The sequence below is a fragment of the Myotis daubentonii genome, chromosome 8 (assembly GCF_963259705.1).
Source record: "Myotis daubentonii chromosome 8, mMyoDau2.1, whole genome shotgun sequence".
Lineage (NCBI taxonomy): Eukaryota > Metazoa > Chordata > Mammalia > Chiroptera > Vespertilionidae > Myotis > Myotis daubentonii.
Genome location: NC_081847.1, coordinates 35,267,537 through 35,280,663, shown reverse-complemented (window position 1 = coordinate 35,280,663; position 13,127 = coordinate 35,267,537). Strand labels below are relative to the sequence as shown.

The following is a 13,127-nucleotide window of genomic DNA, read 5'->3' as shown; positions in this document are numbered from 1 at the left end:
CCAGCTTCCCTCCGACCCCAAGCTGGTCTTAGATCCCAAAACCCACCAAAGGGGAAGAAAAGCCACACGTCGATTTGCTACAAATAACGAGGTCAAAACATTAGATGTTTGTAAAGGCCTTTCTCCAGTTTATTGCCAGGGCCCCAGCCCAGTCCTCCCCCCTTCACTCCTTGCTAAAGGAATCAGCCAGTGGTGCTGGGGGCCAGGCTCCAATCAGGGGCTCCTCCACGGTGCACAGCCAATGGTGGCGTGTGGGCATTGGCAGCTGAATCCTGTCCTGGTCAGTCCAGCTTCAAGTCCATCACCAGGGCGTTCTGGCAGGAGATAAAGGGCCAGGTGTAGGTGGACGGAGCAATGATGGGGCCACCAGGTGCAGAATGGGATGGACCAAGCCGTGGCCAGGAAATGGAAGCCAGCGTTTGAGAGCAGAGGATGAACGAGGCTCGCCCTATGACCCTTCACCTCTCTACGCTTCCATTTTCTCCATGGTCAAGTGCGGACCAGCACCCCTTCCTCCCAGATTGGAGGGACAGAAGGCGCAAAATGCACATTGAATGCTCTGTGTGCGAGGCTTGGCATGGAGTGAAAAGCTAATATTTAGTGAGTGCTTACTGTATACCTTTAGATGAATTATCTCAATAAACAGTTCTCGGGGGCAGGTACCCATATTATCCTCCCCATTTTCAGCACAGAAAAATCAAGACATAGAGAAAGGTGAGGTAATTTGCCTGAGAAGGCATGGAAAGAGAGTGGCAGAATTCTCATTTCCTTCTAGGGACTCCCTGGCCAAGCAGGGCCAGGTTCTGAGGGGCAGGGCACTGCTCAAGGGATTGGCAAGATAGTATTGATGGCCACAGCCCTCCTCAGCCCTGCTCCCCCCAGAGGAGAGAGGCGGGCTTTTGTTCCTCACTCGTTGGCCAGAAGTGTTGACTGACGTGGCCTTCCCAGGTCCTTTCCTTACCTCTACTATGTCCAGCTCTGCCAGGTTGTAATTCATGTTCAGAAAGTCTGGAAGCGGAAGTCCAACTCGGAGCACATCTGAGAAACACAGAGAGAGTCATTTCAGCCTGACTACTCTGCCGTGGATTAAGGAGTGGATGCCTGGAGCAGAGGAGTAGGAGCTAGTGCTGTGATTGAAGCATGATGTCTGCCAGCTGCACAGGCAGAGCGAGCATAGGCCAGATCACTATGTACTCCCATCCCAGGTCTGGGTTACGTTCTGACTCATGGTGTGGGGTCAAGAACCAAGTGTCCAAAATTGTGGGAGGTGCCTTTGTCCGTAGACAAGTGATATTAAGACTACATGAACCTCAAAGATTCAGCAAGATCACCCATTCCCTGTTAGCCTCCCCGATCTGGGGCCAGTGGGGGGGCTTTGAGACCACCAGGTGGCATCCTTTCCTGCTCAGAAAATCACCAGCAAAATCAACGCCTGTTGGCGCCCTCACCATTGACAGCCGGGATGTAGGCTTCTCGAAGAAAGTCAGTGATAAAGCCAGTCAGCTTCTTCTCCTGGGGGATAGAGAAAGAAAGGGAGAAAGAAAGGGTTATGTAACCACAAAACTTTCAGCCCTCACTCCAGCTGGGTCTGGGGACCACAGGAATGAATATTAGACACAGCCAATAATCTGTCCAGCTAACATCAAAACTGGGCCTGACCCTGTTGAACTGTAGGCTGATGCCTTTCACCTCTGCTTAGTCCCATTCAGGTGACATGTGGGCCTTGGGTCATGGTCCCGGCATGGGGGAAGTCAGGAGACACGGGGTGGCCTGTGGACCCCATTCCTGTAGAAAATTTTGATCAGTCATTCATTCACTACCTGCCTGTACCTCAGTTTTCCCATCTGTGAAAATATAATAGCACCTACTCACATGGCTTCAATGAATTTGGGGAAAGCACGGAGTAAGTGCTCAGTAAGTACTATGGTCAGGATTATTATTTTTAGCACCTACGGGGTCAGGTTCTGTGTTGGGCTCTGAGGCTACAGAGACTAATAAAAAGAACATCTGGGTCATCCGAGTCAGCTCAGGCTGCTGCTATGCATGACAATGTTTTCTAAAATCGATCTAAAGAGATGTCCACATTCTACCCAGAAAAGAAAACAGGGACTCAGAGAAGCTACGTGACTTTCCCAAGGTCAAATAGCAAGTCGGGATCCCCTAATCCCACAGGGACCTACTCTATTCACTTTGCCTCCATTTCGAGGCCGGTCGCTGCAGTCTCAAGGGAGAATAAGCCCAGCCTTGCCAGACTAGGCAGTAACACTTGGGACACTTACCTTGAAGGCACCAACTGATGAGGTCTGCCGGGACAGGCTCAGTAATCTGTGCAGGAGAAAGAAACAAGGTGGGGAGAGGGCAGTCAGAGCCACTGCCCCTGGCCCTGGAGAAAGGGGATCGCAAACACCCCACCCCACCCTCATGCAGGTTTCCTCTATGCCTTCCTATCAGGTGTTTGTAAGTCTGTGCTTGCATGCTACCTTTGATGGGGCACTCATTACCTTTCATTATAGCCCTTTCTGTTTCCCACAAGCTCAAGCCACTGTCTCCTCTCATTGGTCCTGACTCTTCCCTCAGGGACCCCAAGGCCACATATGCAGAGATTTGCAGGCCAACTAATTAGTCCCAAATCCTTGAAAGACACAGAGTTAGAACCCCCACCCCTCCACACACACACACACACACACACACACACACACACACACACACACACACTAAAAATTATATATATATATAGCAGTGGTGAGTGAATTTGAGAAGGGCCTTGAGTGCCAAGCTAAGATCTGAGAGAAGATCATTTAGGCAATGGGGAGTCATTGAGGGTTCTGGAGCAAGAATAGTGACCAGATTGACGTGGCAGTGTGGACTATGCTGGATGGACCAGAGAAGACCCTAGAGCAGGAAAACAAATGGTGTTGGTAATACCAAGGAAGCCAGTGTTGGCAGCAGACTCCTACCTGTTCAGAGAGGTGGCCATCTGCAACCGGTTCTCACGCACTGAGTACTGAATTTCCAGGTTGAAGTGCTGGCATGAGGGAAAGCAGGGAGGAGGCAGGGAAAGCAGCCCCATCAGGGCTGGCAAAACCAGAAGTTTTACCACTTCCCCAACACCACCACTACTGCCAAGACAGCAGTGGTCTTCCTCTCTGCCCATCCCATCTTCAGGAACTGAGCCCAGCAGTCTCCCCATGACCCCAGCCCAGGCTGCTCATCCCTCCCTGTACCTGGCCCAGGACAGAAACACCTGGCATGTTTGTAGATTCCCGCAGGCGTCATGTAATTTCTCCAGGCCTTTGCACATCCTGTAACCTCTGCCCGGAGTGCTCTCCATCACCAGCCCAAACCCTTTCCTGGCCAGTTCCTGCCCAACTTTCAACTGTCTGCTTAGATATCACCTCCTCTGGGAAGTCCTTTGTGATTTCCTCTAACTGGATTTGGAATCTCTCCAGGCTCCCACAGTCCCCAGGTTAAGCCCTTCACTGCCCTTATAAATGTCAATGGATGTTGAAGGGAGGTATAGGGAGAGAGGAGAGGCAAAGGAAGGACTAAACTATTGACCCTCCATTTGTTGATCATTCCAGCCACTCAAAGTTTCAATGGCAGAGCCAAGGATCAGACATCAGGTGACAAAGTCTGGGAAGTCAGGACCACACAATTGAGATGAACAAAGAACCCTTCAGTCCATTACTTGGCTATCAACTAAAATCCCACCTTCCGAGAGGTTAGGCTTAAATATGGACGAGATTCCACTCACAGCTTCCAGGAGAAAGAGGGACACAGGAGCCTTGCCCCGCCGCCGCCGGGCAGCGAACATCTCCAGGGTGCCATGGAGGTGCAGCAGGCTCTTGCCTGTCTCCATGGTGACCTTGGGGGGCTTGTTTATCCTAATCTGAGTCACCAAGGGCTTCGGCTTGGGATAGGCCTGAGCCACCTGCAGAAACCAGGAAATTCCCCTCAGAGCCAACCCTCAGGCTGGTGGCTTCCGTTGAAACCAGGAGTCTGTCATGAACTAGGTGATTCTACTGTGGGCACAGGAAGTACAACATGCAAAGGCTGGGATGTGGCTATCAGGAAATAAAAGGAACAAACCAGACAATCTGGCTATTTCTATACTGACATGGAAAGTACAACGTACACATGCGGACCCAAAGAGCACGTTATGGGGACGTCCCAATGATTCCACTCTGGACAAGGGAGCCGAGCATTGAAAAGCTGCCTCCCCAGTTTCTTGTCCCTTTGGCTAGAGGAGAACAAGGCAGAGCAGGACGTGGTGATCATGGGTAGTTGGGGCACTCACTTCAGGGATGAAGCCAGACAGTGTCTTAGTGGTTTGTGGGGGCAGCTCACCAACCTACAAAATGCAAGTCGAGTTTAGGATTACTGAAGCCTTCCTTAACCCATCCTAACAACCATCCCCTCTGCCTTAATAAGGTGTGCCCTCTGACGGTCCCTTCATCACAACACTTGTCACTCTGTGATTAAGTAGATAATGAACTCCTGTGGCTTACATATTCTGCTACCCATAGTTCTTAGTACATGGTGAAATACTAAGAAAATGTTGGGTGAAAAGGCAGGCAGACAGAAGGAAATGAGTAGATGTAATGGGGAGGGGGGATGAATAGATGGATAGATGGATGGGGAAATGGACAAAGAGAGGAGTGAGTGAGTGGATGAGAGGATGCATGGATGATGAATGTTTATATAGGAGAATGAATAATAGATGATGGGCAGGTGGATGGGTAGGTGAAAGAATGAAAAGAATAATGAATGGAAGGATGGGTGGATGCCAAGATGGTGGAAAGGTATGATAAGTGGATGAAAGAATGGATGATGTATGGATTAATGGGCATGAGGATGGATGGGAAGGGACATGGATGGATGGTGGGTGCATGGATGGGAGGATGAATGGATGGACCAGGGGGGATGGATCGATGGATGGATGGATGAGTAGATGGTGGTTACATGGACAGAGATGGTGGGTGGCGGGGTTAACTAATGATAGAAACCTAAATCAGTTCTGGCATCTCCCAGTCCTAGCATTGCCCACAACCCCGGGATAATTCTAAGAATGAACACATCAGACAGGGACTGTCACTACAGGGGGCGTGGCACTGGACAGCTCACCATGGTATCCTGGATGTTCAAATCAAAGGACTTCTGCAGAAGGGCAAGCTCTGCTGTGAGGAAGGCGGCCGAGAGCAGCAGCTGTGAAGAGCCTTCATCATAGTCTTCGGGGAACTCTGGGGCCTCCCCGTCATCAGCAAGCTGGATGGTGGTGCCCTCTTGCTGCTGTACCACAGGCTGTGGGACAGCAGAAAAGAGACAGTCAGCCTTGGCCATGAGGCGCTGTGGCTAAGGGTGAGTCTCAATTCTCCAAACTAATGGCACTCAAGCCAGCCCTAAGTCAGCAAGCCATCAGCTGTTCGAGCCGAGCCCAACCCTCCCAGGGTACAGGTGAGCAGACAGAGGCTGATAGGGTAGGGAAGTCAGTCACTAAACCACTGGCGGTCTCTCCTAGGATTACTTAAGTAACCTCAGTTAATCTAACTTTGACTGTCTGAGCCCACATTTATGCAGAACGTATTTTCTGTTTTATTCTCAAAAGGAAAAGGTAACTGGAAAATAATCCAGGGCCTGTAAGAAACACGTTGGAAGAAGACTTTGCAGGGAGATAACTTCTTGGGATTTTTCTTCCCTTCCTTAAAGATGCATCTCACCTAGTCACCTGCAGCTCTGGAAACGTGGGTGAGGACCCACCTCAGCCACCAACTTACGGTGGGACCCTAGCTAAGCCTTGCCTCTTCCCAGGCCTCAGTGTCCCTGTCTGTACAATTGTGGGGTACAACTGGGTGAGCCACTCATTGGGAGAAGCGGACAGCCTTGGGAGAAGGTGTGCGTGTGGAGTCAGCAGTCCCGGGAAATCAGCTAAGGGACTCGGGGTTCAAGTTGAGAGCAGAAAGAGGGAAAGGACCCCAGTGTCAGGAAATACTTGCATAGGTGAGCCTGGTCTGCAAGGACCACAGCCCCAGACAGCGCCACCACTCAGGCCAGTGAACTTGAGGCCCCAGCCCTCTGGTGACCCTGGTGCTTACACTAAAGTCCACTTGGATGTAGCTGGCTGTGGTGGACGGTACGGATGTCAGGGTATACTTCACGGTGCCCATCTGGCCTATGGGCATGGGGGCTGTGTGAAGAGGAGGCTACATTTAGAGAGGCGCCAACCCGGCAGCAGCTCAGAGAAGCCAGCACCAGCCAACCTTCACCTGAGCCTGACCTACGTGCCAGGAATCCCGGCCCTCTATGTGACCCAAGGCAAATTATTTAGCATCGCTGGGCCTCAGTGATTTCATCTGTAGAATGGAGGCAATGGTGCCTACCCTGGAACACCAGGCCTGCTCCCATCACTCTGCAGGCACAGAGCTTGAGAGTTTGCCGAGGGTTGTCACAGCTCAGTTCTCACCACGAAAGGGTGGGGTTAGGATTATCAGCTCTGTGTTACAGATGAGCAAACTGGGGCTTGTAGGAGTGAAGTGACATGCCCCAGGCCACGCTGCTGGGCACATAAGCCCATCATCTTCATTCCCAGCTTTCCTCTCCCCCACACTGCAGAGTCCTGTGAATCCCAAGATGAGGGAGGCGGCAGAGGCTCTTGGCAAAGGAAAGAAGCATCACCGCTTCCCTGGGGATTCCTATTCAGATTGCAGGGTGTGGAGAGCCCACCATGGCTGCTGTCCTTGGAGTCTGGGGGTGGTGGATAGAATAATGGATGAAGAGCTAAGAGGCAAGGACCCCAGAGTCCCTCAGGGTCTCAGGCTTCCCATCTGGACAGTCGGGGAATGGACAGACACCATTACCTCAGACCTCCTCTAGTCCCAAGGCTGGGCTGGGAGCAGGCACTAGAATGGGAAGTGGGGCATCAAAGTCCGCCCATCCTGATGTCCCCATGTGGGAGCAGGGCATGGCTAGGACCACTCACCATTCATGTTGGCCCACTTCTTGTTTACATACACCAGGACTGCATCGATGGCTGGACACATCTGGAAGCAGAGAAGGTGCTGGGATAAAAGGGCCCTGCGAGGAGGACCTCGCTCTTCACAGATGAGTGGTACTCCATGGGGCAGCCCAAGAGCCCCGGTGGTACAGGGGTGGAGAGGCAACCGAGGCCACAGTTACATGGAAAGCCAGTGGCAGCGCTGGGACTAGAATCCAGACCTCCTGGCCCCCGCCTGCAAAGATCAGTGAGGATTCGTGTCCCAGTGATGGGTCATCTGGGCAGGGTTGGCAAGCTGTGATGTGCAGGCTCATTTTTTCTCCTGTGCTCATGGCAGACATCACTAGAGGATCACAGCACTGTCTCCTGCTGAGCAGCCACAGCCTCAGAATCCTCCTCAGCCACTATCAGCCAATCAGGGTCAGCACCTGAGATAAATCACCTGCCAGCACTCCTGGGGATGAAGGGAGGCATGCGGCCCGCTGGCCGTGAGTTTGGCATGCTTGGGGTAGAGGCTTGCTCTGGGTACTCACCAGGCCAGGAAGAACTTTGTGTAGGGTGCTGTCCAGGAACTTTTTGACAACATTCGGCATCATGCTGGACACAGAAAATGGGGGCAGGGGCACAAGAGCAGGAAGTTAGGCACAGGACAAACACGGGCATGGCTAAGGAAGTGCCACGGCTCAGGAAGTGGGTGCTGAGCCGGGCGGCAATGCGAACCCAGCCTTCCTCCCCAGCTGCAGAGCCCCTCACTTGCTAGGCAGGTTGGTCTTCACGCTGACCAGGATGACCTCACAGCCCTCGCTCTTGAATATGGGGAGGCCTGTCTCCTGGTCCTGCAAAATCCGGTTGGTGGCTGTGATGTTCAAGACCACAGTGATCTCCATGTTCTTACCCATGAAGCTGGAAGAGAGGGTAGGCAGGCATCATGGCCATATCTGCCACTGTGGCCACTATCCTTATCTCCTTTTGCCTGCATTCTTTGCAGCTCTGGCAGGGACCACCCACACAGGACAGAAAAGGGGATAGGACCTGCCCAATGTCACAAAACCAGCCTTTCCTCTTCCCTCTTGCTTTGGTAAACTCTTACACATCCTTCAAAACCCTGCTCAGCTGTCATAATCTCCAAAAAAGCTTTTTCTGATCCCTTCATCTTGCCAATGCTTCCTCTGTTCTGCGTTAATCATTCAATATGTGATCGCCCGAGCTCAGGTCTGGTTCCCATCGGAGGTAGGAATCAAGTTTGCATCATCTTAAACCACAGCATCCAGATGGTAAACAGTAGGTACTCAATAAATGTGCATGTAAGACTGAGACGAGGACACCTCCTCTCCTCCCGGCCACACTCACTTCTTGCCGGTGATGGTCATGCCGGTGGATACACACTGGAAGATGCCCACCGCTGGTGTGAAGCTCAGTGTGATGACAGGCAGCTGCACGTCCTTCACCTTCATACTGGGAGGGACAGACATGCACAGCAGTGATGAGCGGACAGGTGAGACCTGCCAGCTGCTCAGTCCACTCCTCCACCCCCTTGCTTGGGGGTTCTTAGGGAGATCCCCTATCCCATGTCGTAGGGATAAGCCTGCCTTGTGGGGCCATTGTGAAACAGACAAAAGGCTGGGCGTGAGCCAATTTGTCCACGGAAAGACGCCTGGCTGGTTGTGTTCCCTTCTCTGAGCCCCAGTTTCCCCATTGGCAAAACGGGGAGGTTTGCTCGGATCAGGGTTTCTCCCCCTCAGCACTACTGACCTCTTGGGCAGGATCATTCTTTGTTGTGGGGAGCTGTCCTGTGCATCACAGGATGTTTAGCAGCAACCCTGGCTTCCACCCACGAGAGCATCAGCGGCACCTCCCGACCCCCACCCCAGCGAGTCAGGACAACCAGAAATGTCTCCAGACATTGCCAAGTGTCTCTTGGAGGCAACATCATCCCCGCTTGAGAACCAGCAGTCTGGGGTTTGGGATAACAGGGATGTGGCGTGTCTACCTTTACCTGCCCATCCTAAGCTTTGGGCAGACATTGCTAAGTGATCACAGGCCTATTTCCTGCTCAGTCCAGGCAGTGCCTCCCCAGTACATCATTCCAGGCAGCCCCTACCCATCAACTCTATGTGGCACCTGCAAAGGAACCGACCCTGCCGTAGAAGGTTGTTGATACCTTCCCGGCTTTGCCATTTGAGGATTTTTCTTTCAATTGCACGTACATTCAGTGAGCGCCTGCTGCAGGCAGGCAACTGGAGTCTGACTGTCAACCTCACTTCCTCCTCCCAATGACCCTGCTCACAACAGAGCAGGGACTGTCCTCCGCGGACGACTGTGGAGACTGAGACGCAGGCAGGAGAGTGATGTGCCCAGGGTCACAGAGCAAGCCAGCAACAAGGCGTGAAGAGGCCCCGCGCCCCGCACTAGCTGTCCCGCCTCCTTCTCAGGCCCTGGCACACATTCCTCACCACCTGCTGCCCTAGCCATCGCCCCACCCCAAAGCCCCCACCCCACTCACTCAGTGAGGCCTTTGATGGGTTTCACCCCCGGACGTTTCTTGCCCGCCTCAGCGGCCATTTTCTCCAGGATATGACTCTCGTCCATAGCACTCTGGACCTCTGGAAAGGGCAGGATCCGGAGAGACACTCAGCTGGGCTCCTCCTGCTTCCCTGCCCCGGGTCAGTTTCTCTGGCATCCTAGGCCCAGGCCACTTACAAAGGGCACCACTGTATGCCGCACAGTCACTGTGCCCCACTCTGAGCTGGGGGTCCAGGGACCCAGAGATGAGTCATGCCAAGCCCTCCTCAAGCCTCACGAGAAGACAGAGTCACCAGCAATGTCAGCATGAGTGGCAAGAGTCATAGGAAGCACAGGCAGCTAGAGGAACCACGGGGGGGTTGGGCCAGGAAAAGAAGATCCGAGGAAGGCTTCCAGGAGGAGGTGACCTGTTAGTTGGTCCTTGAGAGAGGACTAGGGATTTTCACCAGGAAGCAAAGGGATAAAGGGGGCCTCTCCAGGCAGCGGGCACAGCAAGGGGAACGGTGGGGAAGTGGGGAGGGAGGTGGCATGGTGAGGGACGAGTGAGAAACACAGCCTGGCTGGAGGGTGGGAAGGGACGTGACAGACCCCAAGCCACCCTCACACCTGGAACTCATCTGGGATTTTGTTAAAATGCAGATTCTGTGCCTAAAGCCAAGACATTCTGATTTCCCCGGCCTGGAGGTCCCCGTCCCACATAACACTTCCAGAAACACCTGCATAATGTTCACAGGCTAATTCCCAGAGCGGGGACAAATACTGAGCCGACTGAACTGTCATTAGCCCTTTACACCTGGATGTGACTTATTTTCCTGGAAGTCACTGAGCTCAAAGGTAGGAAATGAATTTTTACTCAAGTCCCCCCCAAAAAGTTTCATATTTATTTGATCCTGCTCAGTAAAGACTGGCCACCCTATTTTACGTTTCTTTACATTCACATTCAGAGGGTAAGTGAACTCCCTGAGGTCATACAGCAAATTATTGGCTGGCCTGGGATTCGGTTTATATGTGTCTGCCACGCACACAGCCCACTTGTGGCCACCAACCCCTGCCACCAGAGCCAAGGAGAGGCTCCAGGGAAACAGGATTTCCAGCTGTGCCTCCAGTTTGTGGAGGGACCCTGGACCAGTCACCCCATTTTGCCTGTAAGTGTATTATGAGGATCATGGGATGCTCGAGGCCATGCGAACATGAGCAACCACTGCGCACTTCCTACCTACTCCCTGTCCCGCCCGCCTCCCACCCCCAGCCTCCCACCTGGGCCCACCAGCTCACCGTGGTTCAGGATGTCCATGCCCAACCGCAGCAGCGCCCCGGGCTCAGCTCGTGTGCGGGTCAGTAGGCCGCAGAGTGCCAGACACAGGATCTGCAGCATGGCTCCACCTGGGCCACAGAGCCTGGGTTGGCTGCAGCCCACCAGGCCCTGTGTCCCCTGGAGACCTCCCCAGCCCCAGAGCAGATCGGGCCCCGGGATGGTCTCCAGGGTCCGGGAGCCTTGGGAATCTCGCCAGTTCAGCAAACTTCATTACCGCCTTCCAGAGGGGTCAGTGTCCAGATCAAACACAGGACCTCTGGGGTCCCCCACTGCAGGGCACATCCCTCGCTAAGCTTCAGTTCCTCATCTGTGGGCATGATGCGTTCTGACCAGCCTGCACTATGCGGTTGCTGGAGGTTCAGCTGCAGTTTTTCATGAGTTCAAATGTGGCTCCGTTCCAGGCAATGCTGGGGCCTTGAAGGGGATTCCAACCTGGTCTGACTCAGGGAACCCCCTTCCCCCCACCTCGACACTACAGCCAATGGCATCCCCCACTTCCTCCAGCTCCGTCTCACTTCCAGACATCTCAGCTCAGAGCCCCTTAAGGCCTCCTGAGACATCCCTTTACCAATAAGGAAACTGAGAACCATACCCAGGGTTTCACAGCCAGTGAGTAGAGAGCTGGCCGGGAACTTCCCAACCCAGACCCTTCAAAGTTCCCTTCCCACCCCAACCCCCCAGAAATCCCTTTCTCCTACTTACCAAGACCTCAAGTTCTCCCAACCAGAGGCCACGTGTTTAGTTCAGGTTTGAGCTGTGGGTGAGAAGAACCAAGGAGGGGCCACGGGGCCTGGCCTGTGTCACCCAGAGAGGGAGAGCTCCAGCTGGCCTGCTGGCGGCAGCTCAGGCCCCACTGCTCCACAAACAGAGATGGGCACCTACTTTGAGCTCATGCACTCATTCATTCACTCACTCACTCACTCACTCATTCAACTCACATTTATTGAATGTGACAGGCAGACCAGGCTGCAAGGTAGACATGGTAGAGATAGTCTTACTCCTCCTGAATCTTAAAGAGAAGCAATAGAATGGGATCCAGTGTGTGTGTCGGGGTGAGGGGATGGGGGTGGGGAGGTGCGCAGAGAAGGACTCTATGAAGAGGAGCTATTTAGGCTGAGACTAAAGGATAAGAAGCAGCCAGCATTTAAAAAGCCAGGGCAGACCATTCAAGCCTACAATCAATATTTGCTCAATGAAAGTGTACGTTTCTCTCTCATCCCATTTATTTTTAAACGTCTATCTTGGTTTGAAAATAAGCAATCTTGGTGTTTCCTCAGCCCCTATGAACACACATATGTGCCATGGGAACGTGCCAGGCATATGCACGCCCAGTGTCAAATCTCTTCAGAAAACATACCCGGAGGCACAGTGAAGTTCCGTGCCAGGGTAACAGCGCTGGGAGGGGCCTGGTGAAGGTCTCCTCTAGCCCCAGATAGATCTCCCAGTTTGGAAGGCTGGACCCAGAGACTTGAACACCAGCCCTGCCCCCCTGTTTCCAGGCCAGAACTGATGCGGGCGATACGGCCGTTCTGGGCAGGGTTCCTTGCCTCTTACCACACTCAGTGGCTGAGGGTAACAGAGTCGGGAGCTGTTTCTGAGACGGCCCGGGCCAGGGTTTTGTGGCTGACTGTGCTTGCGCTTTTGCCTAAGCTGTCCCTCCCTCTTAGAATGCCCTCCCCCCACCACCACCCCACCACCCATAATCTGCTTATCCCTCACATCTGAATTTCAGCCTTTGCTTCCCCACCAGGAAGCTCCCCCTCAACTTTCCACTGCCCCCATCCTCAGGATCACAGTTTGAACCTGACTGTACACCTAATCCACTCTGCCCCCAAGTGAATGTTTCCTTTGTCCCCACCAGCAGTCTTTGCTTACACGTTTTCAGATGCTCCTAGATGCACCAAACCTCCCCTTCACCCCCACATCCCTGCCCCGTCGCCCCAGCTCAGCTCTGAGCTCCTGCAAAGCAGGGCTTCTCTGGTCTTCCCTCGGCCTCCGATGGAGCTCCAGAGGGCCCCTCAGATCTGCTGCCACGTTGATCTTGCCCGTCCTACAAAATCTAAAGATGGCAAGGTCCGGTGGCTTCCTGGCAAGTGGGGAGCCCTGGCTGAGGATCAGGACATAGACCTAAGCGCTGGCCCTGCCACCCACTTGCGCGCTTGCTGTGTGATCTCAGACAAAGGCCTGCCCTTCTCTGGACCCCAGTGTTCTCACCTGTAAAAGGACAGGGCTGGATGAGACACTGTCCGGGGACACTGCGCAGGTAGGTCCTGGCCTTACCTTGCTGAGTCTGGGGAC

The 13,127-nt window shown here is 53.5% G+C and overlaps 1 protein-coding gene across 1 annotated transcript; it reads right to left on the bottom strand.

Annotated features, from left to right (window-relative positions):
- Positions 1–281: 281 nt before the first annotated feature.
- BPIFB6 (BPI fold containing family B member 6) lies at positions 282–10,889 on the bottom strand. Its single transcript, XM_059707572.1, has 15 exons — positions 10,790–10,889; positions 9,495–9,594; positions 8,342–8,446; positions 7,745–7,894; positions 7,525–7,588; positions 6,977–7,037; positions 6,093–6,184; positions 5,125–5,301; positions 4,298–4,351; positions 3,755–3,931; positions 2,958–3,025; positions 2,280–2,325; positions 1,449–1,512; positions 962–1,038; positions 282–314 (listed from the first exon to the last, which is right to left on the bottom strand). The coding sequence occupies exons 1-15, from the start codon at positions 10,887–10,889 to the stop codon at positions 282–284; spliced, it is 1,368 nt and encodes a 455-aa protein (XP_059563555.1).
- Between the last annotated feature and the right edge of the window lie 2,238 nt (positions 10,890–13,127).

Bases quoted from the DNA above. Each gene is read 5' to 3' on its own strand.
- BPIFB6 (XM_059707572.1), bottom strand. From the start codon at position 10,889: ATGCTGCAGATCCTGTGTCTGGCACTCTGCGGCCTACTGACCCGCACA. The intron at 8,447-9,494 runs GTGAGTGGGGTG...TGTCCCTCCCAG, and splicing joins CCCATCAAAGGCCTCACTGA to TATGAAGGTGAAGGACGTGC. The intron at 6,185-6,976 runs GTGAGTGGTCCT...CTCTTCACACAG, and splicing joins GAAGTGGGCCAACATGAATG to CCCCCATGCCCATAGGCCAG.